Source organism: Bolinopsis microptera, chromosome 6, assembly GCF_026151205.1.
Source record: "Bolinopsis microptera isolate Bmic1 chromosome 6, MBARI_Bmic_1.0, whole genome shotgun sequence".
NCBI lineage: Eukaryota > Metazoa > Ctenophora > Tentaculata > Lobata > Bolinopsidae > Bolinopsis > Bolinopsis microptera.
In genome coordinates, this window is record NC_087077.1 from 16,206,918 (window position 1) to 16,221,366 (window position 14,449).

General features: G+C 37.3%; 3 protein-coding genes across 3 annotated transcripts in view; all 3 read left to right on the forward strand.

Moving 5' to 3' along the window:
* The window catches only part of LOC134817069 (uncharacterized), a 109,358-nt gene that overhangs the window by 24,684 nt on the left and 70,225 nt on the right, over positions 1-14,449 (forward strand). The gene's annotated exons all lie outside the window — the stretch shown is intronic.
* On the forward strand, positions 2,221-2,844 carry LOC134817449 (uncharacterized). The gene has a single exon (XM_063826588.1). The coding sequence runs from the start codon at positions 2,221-2,223 to the stop codon at positions 2,842-2,844; it is 624 nt and encodes a 207-aa protein (XP_063682658.1).
* On the forward strand, positions 11,405-13,407 carry LOC134817450 (uncharacterized). The gene is made up of 2 exons (XM_063826590.1): positions 11,405-12,238; positions 13,339-13,407. Exons 1-2 carry the CDS (start codon positions 11,405-11,407, stop codon positions 13,405-13,407), a joined length of 903 nt encoding a protein of 300 aa, XP_063682660.1.

A 14,449-nucleotide genomic window follows, 5' to 3' on the forward strand; every position in this document is an offset into this window, starting at 1 on the left:
TTTGACTTAGCTTCCATGGAAACCGGACTAATTCCCACTAATTCCCACGTGTGTTACTATAAGACTATAGTGACCTCTATTATAGTAAGAGGAGTATGTGAATACCACACAGTCAAGATATTGACTGTAATAATCGCAGCAGTCAATAGTCATACGATAGCCCGATAAAGCAGGTCACCTGTAAAAGTCACCTTTAAATACAGTGTAATCAGTTATAAATCCCAATAAACGGGACCGAAATCACAAGGGACGGTCACTGCACCGGCGACTCTCATCCCCCGCTAAACATTCGACCATTAGGTATTAATTATATCAATACCATTGCAAGCATTGTGGGCTCATTTGACTCGTTACTCTTGAAGCTTTCAGGTACCTCTTGCGAGTAGGTGACTGGGTTGTTCAACCTCTTCCGTGGAGGTGACTGGGTTGTTCAACTGTGTCAAATTAACTTTAGTGGGCGCTTCACAGCGCTCAGCGCATCCAGCGTGCAACCTGTGCCTAGTATACGAATTCCTCCGCTTCACGGTACGTAAATTGAGGTTTATATTAGCTCTTACACACTCTTAACAAGCGTTAAAAGTTGGCAGTACCAAGTATCGTCTCACTTGGTTAGTTTTCTAGCAGCTGCCACACTTGCCTTCTGTCACACTTGATCCACCTCCCGTTCTTAATTATATTTGTAGTTCTTAATTATATTTGTTAATACTTTTTACGCCAACTCCTTCTGTCGTGTGGTTTTCTTTCCGGTAGATGTTGTTGAGAAGGGTTGTATATTGCTGATAAATCACACATATATTATAATAGTGTTAATGTTGTAATGTTAACGCCTCTCTTCCCTTAGTACTTAACAGTGATAGTTGTAGGTTTACTCTATTGCTAGTACGGATTAAACTGGCAATAGTCTGGCATCTAGCTAGTTCATTCGCATCACATACGGGTAATTCCCTTGAGCTAGTTATTAACTTTTATTAGTTTCTTTGAACAGCTACATCATAATTGTAACTTGTACCTTGTTTCATTAATACTTAGATACTGCTTTAGCTGGTTATTAGTAACAACTAGCAGATAGCTCTTTCATCTTTGTAATCGTAGCACGGCAGAAACAATTTTGTCTGGGTCCTTGTTTCTTGTCATTTGAATCCTGAGCTGCAATCCAGACAGCATTTTTGAAACTAATGCTTTTTTTGGATACTTTTCGGTGGTTGTGGGCAAAGCAGACAGGCTAAATGTCTCAGACCTCAGTTCGTAAACTTAGTAAACTTAAGAGCAATACAAATTCATTATTCTTTGAGTAACAGAAACTTTTAGATTAAGGTATTGGCTGTATGGACTTGACAACCTTTTAAATAATAGTTGGAGTAATATCTCCATCGGTATCCTGTGATAGTCTGCTCTTTTGTCTGAAACTTTTGTAGCCGATTCCCTCTTCACAATGCCATCTTTGGTTATCAGGTTATCTTTTGACACGCGGCATCTTCAAGGACTGGCGTCATGGTGTTTTACCGCATTGTTTGATAATATTCATCAAAATTACTAAAACAATTTCCTTGATTGGGTGGGGTCTACTGTCTGAAACGTTTGATGTTGAAAGCTTCAAAAAGACAAGTTTTTCGAAAGTTTGATGTACAGTTTTCCTATCCGTTTCTCGGTAGATTATAAGCACACCGGTAAATTTCAATGGACTTACTTGAAACCTCCAACAGAATATAATAAGTACGACCAATCCCCAAACTGCAAGTGGGAGTGGCAATTTCCCCCGGACGCATTTGAACCTCTCAGTCAAAGTAAATGTATCACATTACAATTGTGCTATATTTGCAGTGCAATTTCCCATGGATATAGCATATAAATATACATATGTTTATAACATGTTTTTATTATATTATATTATATATGCGAGTTTTGAAGGAACTTATTTTCTTATCACTGAGGTAGTACTGTCAAGTAAGAATCTACAAAACTGAGTACAACTATACCTTGTCACATGCTGGGATATTACAAAGAGACCATTATAATATTAAATATATAGAGGTCTTCAAAGCTGTAGTGCCTGCTGCAGTTTGCAAAAAAAGATATAATGAAACAGTTTCCTTGGCTTAAATCAGAAATTATAATTACACAAGCCCCTTACAGACTATAATGAGTATTCAACTATCTAGAGACCTTTGTACCGGGTGTTTTATATTTAATTCACGTTAAATCTATTGCAACAAGTGAGGTATGTTTGTAAAAGAGTGGGTCATTAGTTCACAAGTTCTTCAATTCTCCACCCCATCCCATTTCCACCCCACCCCATCCCCACCTCATCTCCACCCCATCTCCACCCCACCCCATCTCCACCCCACCCCATCTCCACCCCACCCCATCTCCACCGCCGCACCTCGTATTAACCCCACCCCATCTCTACCCAACCCCATCTCCACCCCAACCCATCTCCACCCCACCCCATCTCCAAACCCAACCCATCTCCACCCCACCCCATCTTCACCCCACCCCATCTCCAACCCACCCCATCTCCATCCCGCCCCACCCCATCTCCACCCCAACCCATCTCCACCCCACCCCACCCCACCCCACCCCACCCACCCCACCCCACCCCACCCCATCTCCACCCACCCCATCTCCACCCCATCTCCACCCCACCCCATCTCCAACCCACCCCATCTCCATCCCGCCCCACCTCGTATTCACCCCACCCCATCTCTACCCCAACCCCACCTCTACCCAAACCCCATCCTCACCCCACCCCATCTCCACCCCACCCCATCTCAACCCCGCGTCCCCGCCCCACCTCGTGTTCACCCCGCCCCACTAGCCCGACTGTGGAAGATTTACTTACTGTGAGCCTGATTAAATCGTAAATATTTAAATGTTTCCAACTCCGATGGAAGTCTGGAGACACTTATTGTCTGAGACAATGAGCATGAATTATTCGCACACTTTTATTGAAGTCTTTTTATTGAGCATTATTTAGCCATTCTCAGATTTCTACTGCCGATTACTTTACTGAGCGAGAACTCTGTTTTTCGTCGACTGGACAACCCTATGGCTATATAGAACTGACAGTTCCACATCCAGAAAGTTGTAATTTTTTTCGCTGGTCAATGTTTTCCCATTAAAACGTTTTCTATGCCTAAAAAAAGGTCATTTCTTCAACAAATTTCCTCTTTGGCACAATATTGTCTCCAAAATCCAAAATATCCTCGCAGATTATCTGCCGTGTTTCTGGATGTGACAGTTCCCACAGAAGAGGGTCCTAGATACTATCCCACGTACTCTAATCAAGACATTATTGACACTTGCTGCTGCAATTTAGAGAATGTTAGACGTCAGAGTACCGAAAGAGTGTGGCTTTGAACACACATTTAAGGACCTTGACACATTTCGTTAATAAATCAATAAATTCCCGTACTCCCATTATAATTTTATAATAAAGACTTGGTTCCCCTACTCCAATTTAATACAGACTTAGTCTACTAAACATCGTCCCATGCCAACCTCCTTGTACCCATGCCAACCCATGCTGGTAACCATGCCAACCCATGCTTGGAAAATATTCGATACTTGCAAGGAAGGACGTAGTGTTGGGAATATACCGAGCACAGCGTGAGGCTACTGCTACTGCTACTACTACTACATACCAATCAGTGCGCTGTTCTGAAGCTGGTTACAGACTTGTGACGGTCTTTATTTGTTAGTTAAATTTCCCTACCATTAATTTCAGTTTTTGATGTTTATAGTTTGTCTGTTGTCAGTACCACTTCAGACGCTTAATTTCACAATCGAAAGGTTCGTGCAACGTTATCTTTTTACTGTCTAGCATATAATCCAGCGATAGACTTTACCCAACATAAATTTTAAAACGATCACGATATTGAAAATAAAAATCCAGACTTTCCTACAGGGTAGATTAGAAAATATCGGTTATGTTGCATGTGAAACCCACTTTTTCATTGTGTACTTAGAAGACTCCTCTTTAAAAAAGGGAACCCTCAATCAGCACCACCGGCGTATGAAATCATACCGGTGTAGACGAAATGTCTTGTAAGGTGCTGTGTGGGGGCTCGCAGTGTCCTCGTCATGTTTTTTTGATAAAACGACTCTAAAATTTCACAGTGTCTCATTTATTTTTTGATAAAACGACCCTACAATTTTGCAGTGTCACCCTTCGCATCAGTTCAGAAACTCCATTTTTGATGCAATTCATTCTCCGAAAAGATTGTGCATAACCTACTAATCTAGCGAGGACTGTCTGAGACTACTCACGTCAGCTTACCGTCCAACAGCAGTCTCTCCTACTGGCTTTGAGCAAGCTTCTGGTAGACATTCCTGAGCAATATACTGATTGATATTCCCTGGTATCTAGTAGACGACGCTCGATCCCAGTGGCATATATTATAATATTACTAATTATATATTATATATTACATATATTATGATATAACTTATTGGTCATGGAGACAATTTGCCCCGCTTGTATAACGTTATAGAGATATTGACAAATTCTTTTGTCGCACTTATATTAGGAGTAAATACTGTCGATTGAATTCCCAATAGACTGTACGCGTTTATCTGTATTTCTCGTAGAGATTTATAATTTTTAAAAGTGTCTCTGTATTTCTTGATAACAAATCCATCCTGCACAATTTATCTATTTTTGATAAATTTCAAAGTCTTTACTTTTGGATATTCATATAACGACTCTATAATTTCGCAATATTAAAGTAATATTAAAGTAATATTAAATTAATATTAAAGTAATATTAAAGTAATATTAAAGTAATATTAAAATAATATTAAAGTAATATTAAAGTAATATTAAAGTAATATTAAAGTAATATTAAAGTAATATTAAAGTAATATTAAAGTAATATTAAAGTAATATTAAAGTAATATTAAAGTAATATTAAAGTAATATTAAAGTAATATTAAAGTAATATTAAAGTAATATTAAAGTAATATCAAATTAATATTAAAGTAATATTAAAGAAATAACTGCTGATCAGTTACCCTTTCAGACGGTGATGACATGGTAATCGCGTACATGTCGGATCTTTTCAATCAAATCTCCTCCCGCTGCGTGTTATATAAGCTATTTCCGTTATGTAACTATATAATAATAACTATACAGTATATAATAATATAAGCTTATAAGCTTCCCTCCCCTGGTTATCCACCCTGTGTTATTACTTACTTACTTGCTGTACTTATAAAATAGTCTGACACAAAATGTTTCTCTGGTTATAGTGGTTATATCCATGTGTCATTACATATTATAACCATATAAGCAAATAAGCTGGTTAGCCATGTGTTATCGCTCCTCGCTAAGTTTGTATTTGTGATGCTTAATATCATGGTCATAACAGACTCGTTCTGCTGTACTAAAGTGAGAAAGTGGTCTGACACACGTTCTTCTAGATTACTGATCTATACTTTAGTAGTCTAAACTATTGACCTACTAAAGTTGTTAATCGGATATTTTATCATGTTAAAGCGGGGTTAACTGTGTTAAACGTTTGCTTAATATTGATATTCAGCTGCTCTGGATAACTGATCTATTATATTGAAGCCTACTTGGTGTGTAGCTCTAATTAAGCAACGTGATGTGCATTTAGGCCTAATTTAATCTTGGAACGTGGAAAGCACGTGCAAATTTCCAGCACGTGGATATTTCCAGGGCCCAGGTCTAAAAGACATCTTTTGCAGACGTGCTAACTGAAGCGTCTTTTTGGGCGGCAGGTGCGTTTAGTGTTGTTTTATTTGTGCTGAAAAGTGGACATTGCCAAGCCTAAAAGACATCTTTTGCACACGTGTGCCAACTTAAGCGTCTTTTTTGGGCGGATGCCAAGCAGCTGTACTTTAAGGTTGTTTCATTTGTGCTGCAATGCCACTTTAATACTAATCTAGCTTTAATTTACCATATAATTAGACTAACTAATTCTTTAAGCTAAGAAAATAGTACACATATCCAACTTTTCTCATCTCGTAACTTGCATTAATTTTCGTCGGAAGATTAATTTGACGCAGCAAATAAACTATGATTGCATCAAGGAATGAATTACACGCAACGAAAAATTACTGTCCTGCCATATCATCCTGAATTGTGTGCTATTACCTTAGCTTGACTTTATAATCTATACAATGGACCATTATTATACAGACAGCTCATACAGTTATATCAAGCATATATTTATAAGATTTTATTAAAAGCTAAATGCCGTCTATAATTATTAACAGCATCAGCTTTTGATAAAAAGTTGTATATGTTAGTGCCGTAATATTATCACTGATTATACATTAATTATAATTTACTTAATCTAGAGTCTAGACTAGAAGGTGCAGAAATAGTTAAGTCCTCGCCCACAATTTTAAAAACAGCATTTAGCTTAGACTTAACCGTGATGAGATCCTTGCGATGAGACTTTTGTCATAGCTGTTACTTTTATTAAATCTGAATTTTGTTGCGTTGATAGCTAGAGGAATTTGAATGTTACGACTTTCATCTGAAGTATTTTATCCACATTTCAGTATAAATCATCAACATTTCAGTAAATCAACCACATTTCAGAAAGTAATTGTGTGTGGGGGGGGGGGGGGGGGACCCCATCGATGCCCATCTGACCAAAAGTTGAGGAATAAATGGGCATCCGTAATTCATCATTTTACGGTCAAAATCGAAAAATAAATATTTCTGATATAATACTCTTAGGGGCCATCTACTTAAGACGTCCAGCAAATAGGGAGGGGGTGGTTTTGGAATTTCGGACAAATCCGGACAGGGGGAGGGGGGGGGGGTGGTTTCTGAAAATCCGGACGTCCGGAAATTTTGGCAGAATTAACAAAAAAGTTTTATTTCAACTCTTTGAATTTTATTTCAACTCTTTGAATTTTATTTCAACTCTTTGAATTTTATTTCAACTCTTTGAATTTTATTTCAACTCTTTGAATTTTATTAACAATGAATTTGAGTTGGTTTTATTTGTACTCTTAAACGTACTCTTAAAAGTAGCTGGAAATCCGGACGTCCGGTGGAGGGGGTGGTCTGGAAATTTGAGATTTTGGCGGACGTCCTAAGTGGATGCAAGATGGCCCCTTATTCAGTAGAGGACGGCGAACATCATAACTCAATTTTTAGCTGTTTTTAAGACCATGCCCAACGATACCCATGCCCATTGCCCATTTGACCAAAAATCGATAAGTTACTTGAACAGTAAGAACTATGAGGCTTTTTATATATTACAATTTATGTATATTATAATTTAAGGAAATCTTATTGGTGTATCTTTACCGCTGTTTCTGTTTTTCAACGGTTTTTCTCTTTCCTGATTGCACTTTAATTGCACATGTCAGTAAGATACTTTACACTGACAACGGGAGAATATCCTGCAGATTTTTTGTTTCAGTCACGTACTTTATAAAGAATTCTCCTTATATTATTATATGACCAGATATTTTGCATAAAATTACGACTTCAAAATTATGGGTTTTTCGAAACGATTTTTCTTTGAAGTTTTTTGCCGCAAACTATTATTTAAACATTATTAAACTACTAAACAGAATCTAACACACAAAAATTATTAAAATAACTTGAATTTTAAAAGGTTTAATCTATGCTTACATATCTTTAACCCAACATTTCTCAACACAAACATTGCACTTCGATTTATCATTAATTTCATCAAGCCCACAAAAGTAGTCAATACTCAAGTATTTCATACTCAACTCTTTAAAAAAAAACGAAAAATAAATTGAATCAAGGCTTTCCTTGTCTCGGTATAAGCACATTATCAGATACCGCTAGTGGGACTGTAATCTTGGCTTCTGGGAGGCGGTTACTAGGTTACCAGGATTCTAGGTTACTAGGTTACCAGGATTCTAGGTTACTAGGTTACCAGGATTCTAGGTTACTAGGTTACCAGGATTCTAGGTTACTAGATTACCAGGATTCTAGGTTACTAGGTTACCAGGATTCTAGGTTACTAGGTTACCAGGATTCTAGGTTACTAGGTTACCAGGATTATATGGATAGGGCCAAACATCTTCCATTGATCATACTCTATTCGGTTACAGTCAGAGTCGTTCAGAGAGTTTTATAAAGAGTTTTTTTAAACATGTCCAGACACAATTTGACGCTTTTTACATGCTGCCGGAAATGTCAACCAAAAGATTGGCGAGAAATGAGTGTGTGTAAAATAAAATCCAGTCGGAGAACTCACTGATAGATTATTATATAATAGATGTATATATTTTCTAGTATTCTATAGAAAATCATGTAATAATATATTGTATTATATTAATGTATACTATGTAAAATATAATAATATGTCAAGTATAATGATATTTTATATCAGCTTTAGTTGTCGGCTGTTAGCAATTATTTCTATTATTATTATATAGCCGTCTTGTATTCCTTTATATTTTTATATTTTATTTGGTTCGTATTACAGGCTTTGTAGTCTAATGTGCCGATCTCAACAAACTTTTGCCAAACTGCCCAAATATAGAGCCAGTTACTAGGTGATTAGGAGGTTGCTAGGAGTTACTCGAGGGTGTAAACCTCCCGGGATGAATAAAAAATTAACTGGAAAATATATACAGATTACAGTACTTGATATGGGTCATCATTCATTTTCATCTGAAATAGCTGAAACCAGAATCGATGGGTTAAACTCAAAGAATATTAACACAGAACTTCGTAAAGAAATTCCAATATCATTGATTACAGCCCCTTGGCGTAACAACGCCGCAACCTGTCAGGGTGCTGTAAATTTTTCCGCCATAAAATTCGCGATAAATACGAGCTCCTGAACAGTCACTGCTCCACAGTACGTTATGCCTGCGTCATAAGCATTGAGTACTGTCACCATGGTCACCATGCTCCCACGTGCTATCACCATGCTACCACGTGCTATCACCGTGCTATCACCATTCACCATGCTACAGTCGTACAAACAAAATTTTGAAATAGCTAGCTTCAGCTATACGCCTGTTTCCACTCTACACTCAGAAAGTGCATTAATATGATAATTTCAACTTTACAATCTTAAAGGCAACTTTAATTGTGCTCAGCTATGTTTGTTAAATAAGCTCCATTTTAATAGTTTCGACAATATCTAATCTTGTGTGAGTTTTTGACTTTTAGTAGATAATAATATTTTATTTTTGTTGAGCAAACATTGGCTGGTAGTTCGGGCCGGTCCCCAACAAACGTGCTATCACCATGGTCAACATGCTACCACGTGCTATCACCATGGTCACCGCACCCACGTGCTGTTTGACACGTGCTGTTTGACACGTGCTGTTTGACACGTTTACACATCAAGCCCACGTACATCCCATTATCTCATTATGCTGAGAACATTTCTCACCAGTCACCAGCCACTGATCATAGTGATAGCCTCTAGAATCTAAATGAGCGTCGATTGGGTCAATTATAGATAATCAGTGCTATCTAAATTAAAAAGCATTTATTATAATAAGCGTGCAAAACAAATTATATAAAGCATAAAAATAAAATAAAATGCTAAACAATCAATCATTTATAATTTGTTTTGCACGTTTATTAAGGGCTACATACTTAACTTTGATCGTTTGATGTTATTGAGCAATAAGGGTACTTAACTTTGATGTTCTTGAGTAATTAGGGCAGCAAGCTTCTCATTAACATGCCTTGTTATTTAGGACTTATTATAACAGCTACAGTTTTGTTTTTCAAATTACTGAAATCAAAATCAATAGCTTGAACAGTTGAACTCGGGAAGTAAAGTACTTAAACACAGTGCCAAATAGTAACCTCCTAGTAACTCAAACTGTCTCCTAGTAACTGTCTCCTGGTAACTGTCTCCTAGTAACTGTCTCCTAGTAACTGTCTCCTAGTAACTGTCTCCTAGTAACTGTCTCCTAGTAACTGTCTCCTAGTAACTGTCTCCTAGTAACCATCTCTTAGTATAACACATGCCTTTTCATAATATCAATAAAAAATAAACATGAGAGAGTGGCATGGCGAATAAAGCATTTATAATTTAAAAACGTTCTTCGTATTATGGAGACTGGAGCCAGGTGTGGACTGGCTATACTTGGTTAAAGCACTTTCATCCCATTACATAATAATACTCAATAAATGTAATACATTCGTTATTTTTGTAGTGCTGTAATTAGCTTCAACATGTTGTTATAGATATTTAATTCTAATTTCTAATTTCTAATCATCTAATTCTAACATTCAATTTCTAATTTCTCTATTGTAATTTCTGCAAGTTCCCTAATATTAATCAATTCTTACTGTCTATTTTGCTAATTTTAATTTTTATTTCTGTCTATTAACACGTCCGAATGCATGACAGTAAAATTTACTTGTTATCATGCCGTAATAGACCATTTTCTTGGGCGGTTTAGAAAGCATATACCATTAACTTGTAGCTTTGATCAATGCTTCGCCGACTCGACAGCATAATTCTGCCACCCAAAGAAGATAGAAGCTCATAGAACGATTAAGATTGTATAACAAAGACTCCATGTACCAACCTATCCCATCGAAGTCAATACATGTTTTTGAGACACTTATGACTTACGTCAAGATCAGACTGAAGCTCAGGTAACATAGTCAATCACTGATGGATCTGCAAATCTTGTCACAACGAAGATTAAGTTTAATGACACCACTAAAGCGATGCATATGATATAAAATCAGAGGGACCTACAACGTCTTGAGGACTACACTTATATGAATGCAATGATGAAGTTGTAAAATGAGTAAGACAAACCCATGCAAGTGCATTTAACTGTAAACAACCCAGTTGATGACAGAACTCAAGTCCGTACAAGGATCAACAGGTTACAGAAAGACATCCGTAAGCATCTCAAGAACCTTGCTGACACACGTGCCGATGACAATCGCTCGAACCATCATGTCAACAGATGACACAAGGCAGATGTTTGAAGCTGTGCGTACTCTAGCTGACACTAAGCCCAAATCTACTATCAGTGTCCACAATGAAGAAGGTAACTTTGTTGCCACAGATGCTGGTAAAGCTCAAGTGATCAGAGACTACTACGAAAAAGCAGTTCACGTGTGAGGATTGAACCACTTCAAGCATTTATAGGGGATGGACGCTGCCTAGACATACCCATCACATGTGATGAAGTAAAGAAAGCCGCCCAATCTCTCAAGAACAACAAAGCCACTGATCCAGATAAAGTCTACAACGAGTGGTTGAAAAATGCTGGTACAAAATTCTGGTCAAAATATGCCGAGATCATAAATAGCGCATTGGAGACCAATTCATTTCCTGATGTTATAGGTGAAGCCATCATCACCCCCTTACCGAAACCTCGCAAACCAGCTGGTCCTGTCACTAGTCTACGACCTCTATGTCTATCAAATGGTGCTCGTAAGATATTATCCATGATTGTACTGGAGAGAATTGAAGACAAAGTTGATGCTTTCACTGGTAGCACGCAGGCGGGGTACAAACATGGTAGAAGTTGTGGTGATCTAGTGTGGGCTGAGCGGATGTTGATATCGGTTGTCACGCGTAAACACTTCCAGTATCACAAGATGGGCATAGATATGTCTCGAGCATTTGACACAATCAAACGCCAGACTATACTTGACCTTCTTGTCAAAGCTGGATGCACAGACGACGACCTCAGGCTAGTAAGACTCCTCTTAACCAACACCATGCTCAAGGTCAGAGTGGAAGTAGAACTATCTGCTGTATTCGAGAGTCTTCTTGGGTCCTTTCAAGGTGACAGTCTCTCCGGCAAGCTTTTCACTCTTGTCCTAGCAGGAGCTCTTATAGAACTACGCCATCGACTAGCAGAGTCTCCCCCACACATACCCAATCCCCCTATTTCAAAAGAAGGTATGCCACTGGAGTCAGCGTATTCAGATGATTGTAACTTCATGAACGTGGAAAAAGAATCCTTAGAAGCTATCCTACCAATAGCTAAGGAAGTCTTCAAGGAGTTTAACCTGTTCATTAACACAGAGAAAACAGAATTTACCCATGTTTTCCTCGCTCCTGTTGGAGAAACAATCCCTGGTCGTGATGATACCATGTTACGTGGAAATGAAGATTGGCGGAAGAGTAAGATTCTTGGGTCATTGTTGTGTAGTGAAAGTGATATAGCTGCTCGATGCATTGCTGGGAACAATGCCTTCTATAAGTTCACCAAGATCTGGTCTCAGCAGAATATCTCCGTTACCAGAAAGATAGCAGTATACGAAGCCCAAATTGTATCAATCATCATGTACAATTGCAGTAGTTGGTTTCCTACTGCAAAGTCACTAGAAAAACTAGACATTTGCCATAGAAAACACCTTAGATCATTACTGAACATTTATTGGCCTCATGGAACAATATCCAATGCAAACTTATACCTAAGATGTAACTCAGTTAAGCTATCAGATCGTGTCCCTAAAGCAAGGTGGAAGCTCCTAGGTCATATCTTGCGTAGTGCTGATGACTCCCCCGCTGCATTAGCGTTAAAGTTTGCTGTCACAACAAACTGTAAAGGGCGCGTCGGTGCGCATCGTAAGAATTTGTTCAAGATTATTGTGAATGATTTGACCCGTAGAGGTTTAAAACTTAACTCTTTGAATGATCTTAATAAGCTTAAGATATTAGCCGATGATAGAGTTGCTTGGAGAAACAAATTTTAACTCTAGCTGTCTTGATCTGTACTGATCACCATTTTAGGATGACTTGATTTCTCTTAGGGGTTTTGAATATTTTAATGGTGTAAACAGTTTCTTAATAATATAAATTTATTTATTTATCTACGATATTATGTTCTTTTTATTTGGTTGAATAACTTTCATTTAACTGATTGGGATCTGACACACGTAATTTTGTAATGATCTTTCTAATTTCTAATTTCTAATTTCTAATTTCTAATTTCTAATTTCTAATTTCTAATTTCTAATTTCTAATTTCTAATTTCTAATTTCTAATTTCTAATTTCTAATTTCTAATTTCTAATTTCTAATTTCTAATTTCTTATTTCTAATTTCTAATTTCTAATTTCTAATTTCTAATTTCTAATTTCTAATTTCTAATTTCTAATTTCTAATTTCTAATTTCTAATTTCTAATTTCTAATTTCTAATTTCTAATTTCTAATTTCTAATTTCTAATTTCTAATTTCTAATTTCTAATTTCTAATTTCTAATTTCTAATTTCTAGTTTCTATTAACACGCCTACGAATTGACTGACCGTAAAATTTAACCTTTGTTTTATCAATGCCGATAATATGACTAATTTTTCTTGGAGAGAGTTTAGAAAGCATTATACCTTAACTTTGATAGCTTTGATCTGCTTCGTCGAAACTCGACAGGCCATTAGAGTTGCTGACCACCCCAGAGAGGAAGGAAAGGAAGCTCATAGAGAGGATTACGTTTGTTGACAAGATGACATATGTACTCACTACTCAAACTTATCCTCGTGTAATGCCATATTGTTTTTGATGACCACTTAGTGACTTTGTCAAGATCAGACTGAAGCTCAGTAACATTATGTGAATCACTGATGGATCTGCAAATTCTTGTGTCGTCAGCGAAAAATCTTAACGTTTAATGCAACACGCAGCTATAAGCGATGTCATTAACGAATATTAAAAACAGTATGGGATCTAAAACTGTTCCTTGGGGGGCACCACTTATAATAAAAGCAATGATAGACATGTTGGATTCGAATTCTATTCGTAAGAAATGACTCGATCGAGATGATGATTTTAGGATGAAAACCGATAGCCCCCATTATATCAGCAACCGAGAATGCCAACATGTCATCAATATTCAATGAATGGTTTCTGTAGGGATGGTGACTGAAATAATGCATCATTGATGTTAGTGGCTGAAGGGTCACTGAATACACTGCTTAATTGACGCTGAAAGATGTTAGCAATCACTTCAGGATTGGTGCAAGTTCTCTTGGCCTCATTGAAAAGCATCGGAATGCTGCGTTTCTGCTTAGAGAACTTTTTGGCATAGCTGTAAACATATTTTGTATTGCTGTGCACTTTATCTACCGCCTGTTATTATATATAATACGGTAGTTAAAGTCGTGGTTTATAGCGTCTCGCATGTCAGCGTACACACTCGAAATCTGGTTTCTAAGTGACTCCAAGTGAGCTGTTGTAGCGACTGGATTTTGTTCAGCCAATTAAAACCGAAGTTTTAATTTGAGTTTCTTGCGAGACAATGTACTAACCGGTGTTAACTTGTTAACCATGTTATTTTGAACGTTGGTAAATACTAAATATCTACCTTTTTTAGCATTTGTCTTTGCGGTCCGGCATAGCTCATCAGGCCCAGAAATTGTCAGCTATTAGTTCAACAAAAAACAGATGCTAGAGATCTGTCGAAGAGACTGTACTATCAGATTCAATCGTTCTCTGTCTCATACCAAGCTTGTTTAAAGCAAATCTCTGATTATATCTGGTCAGA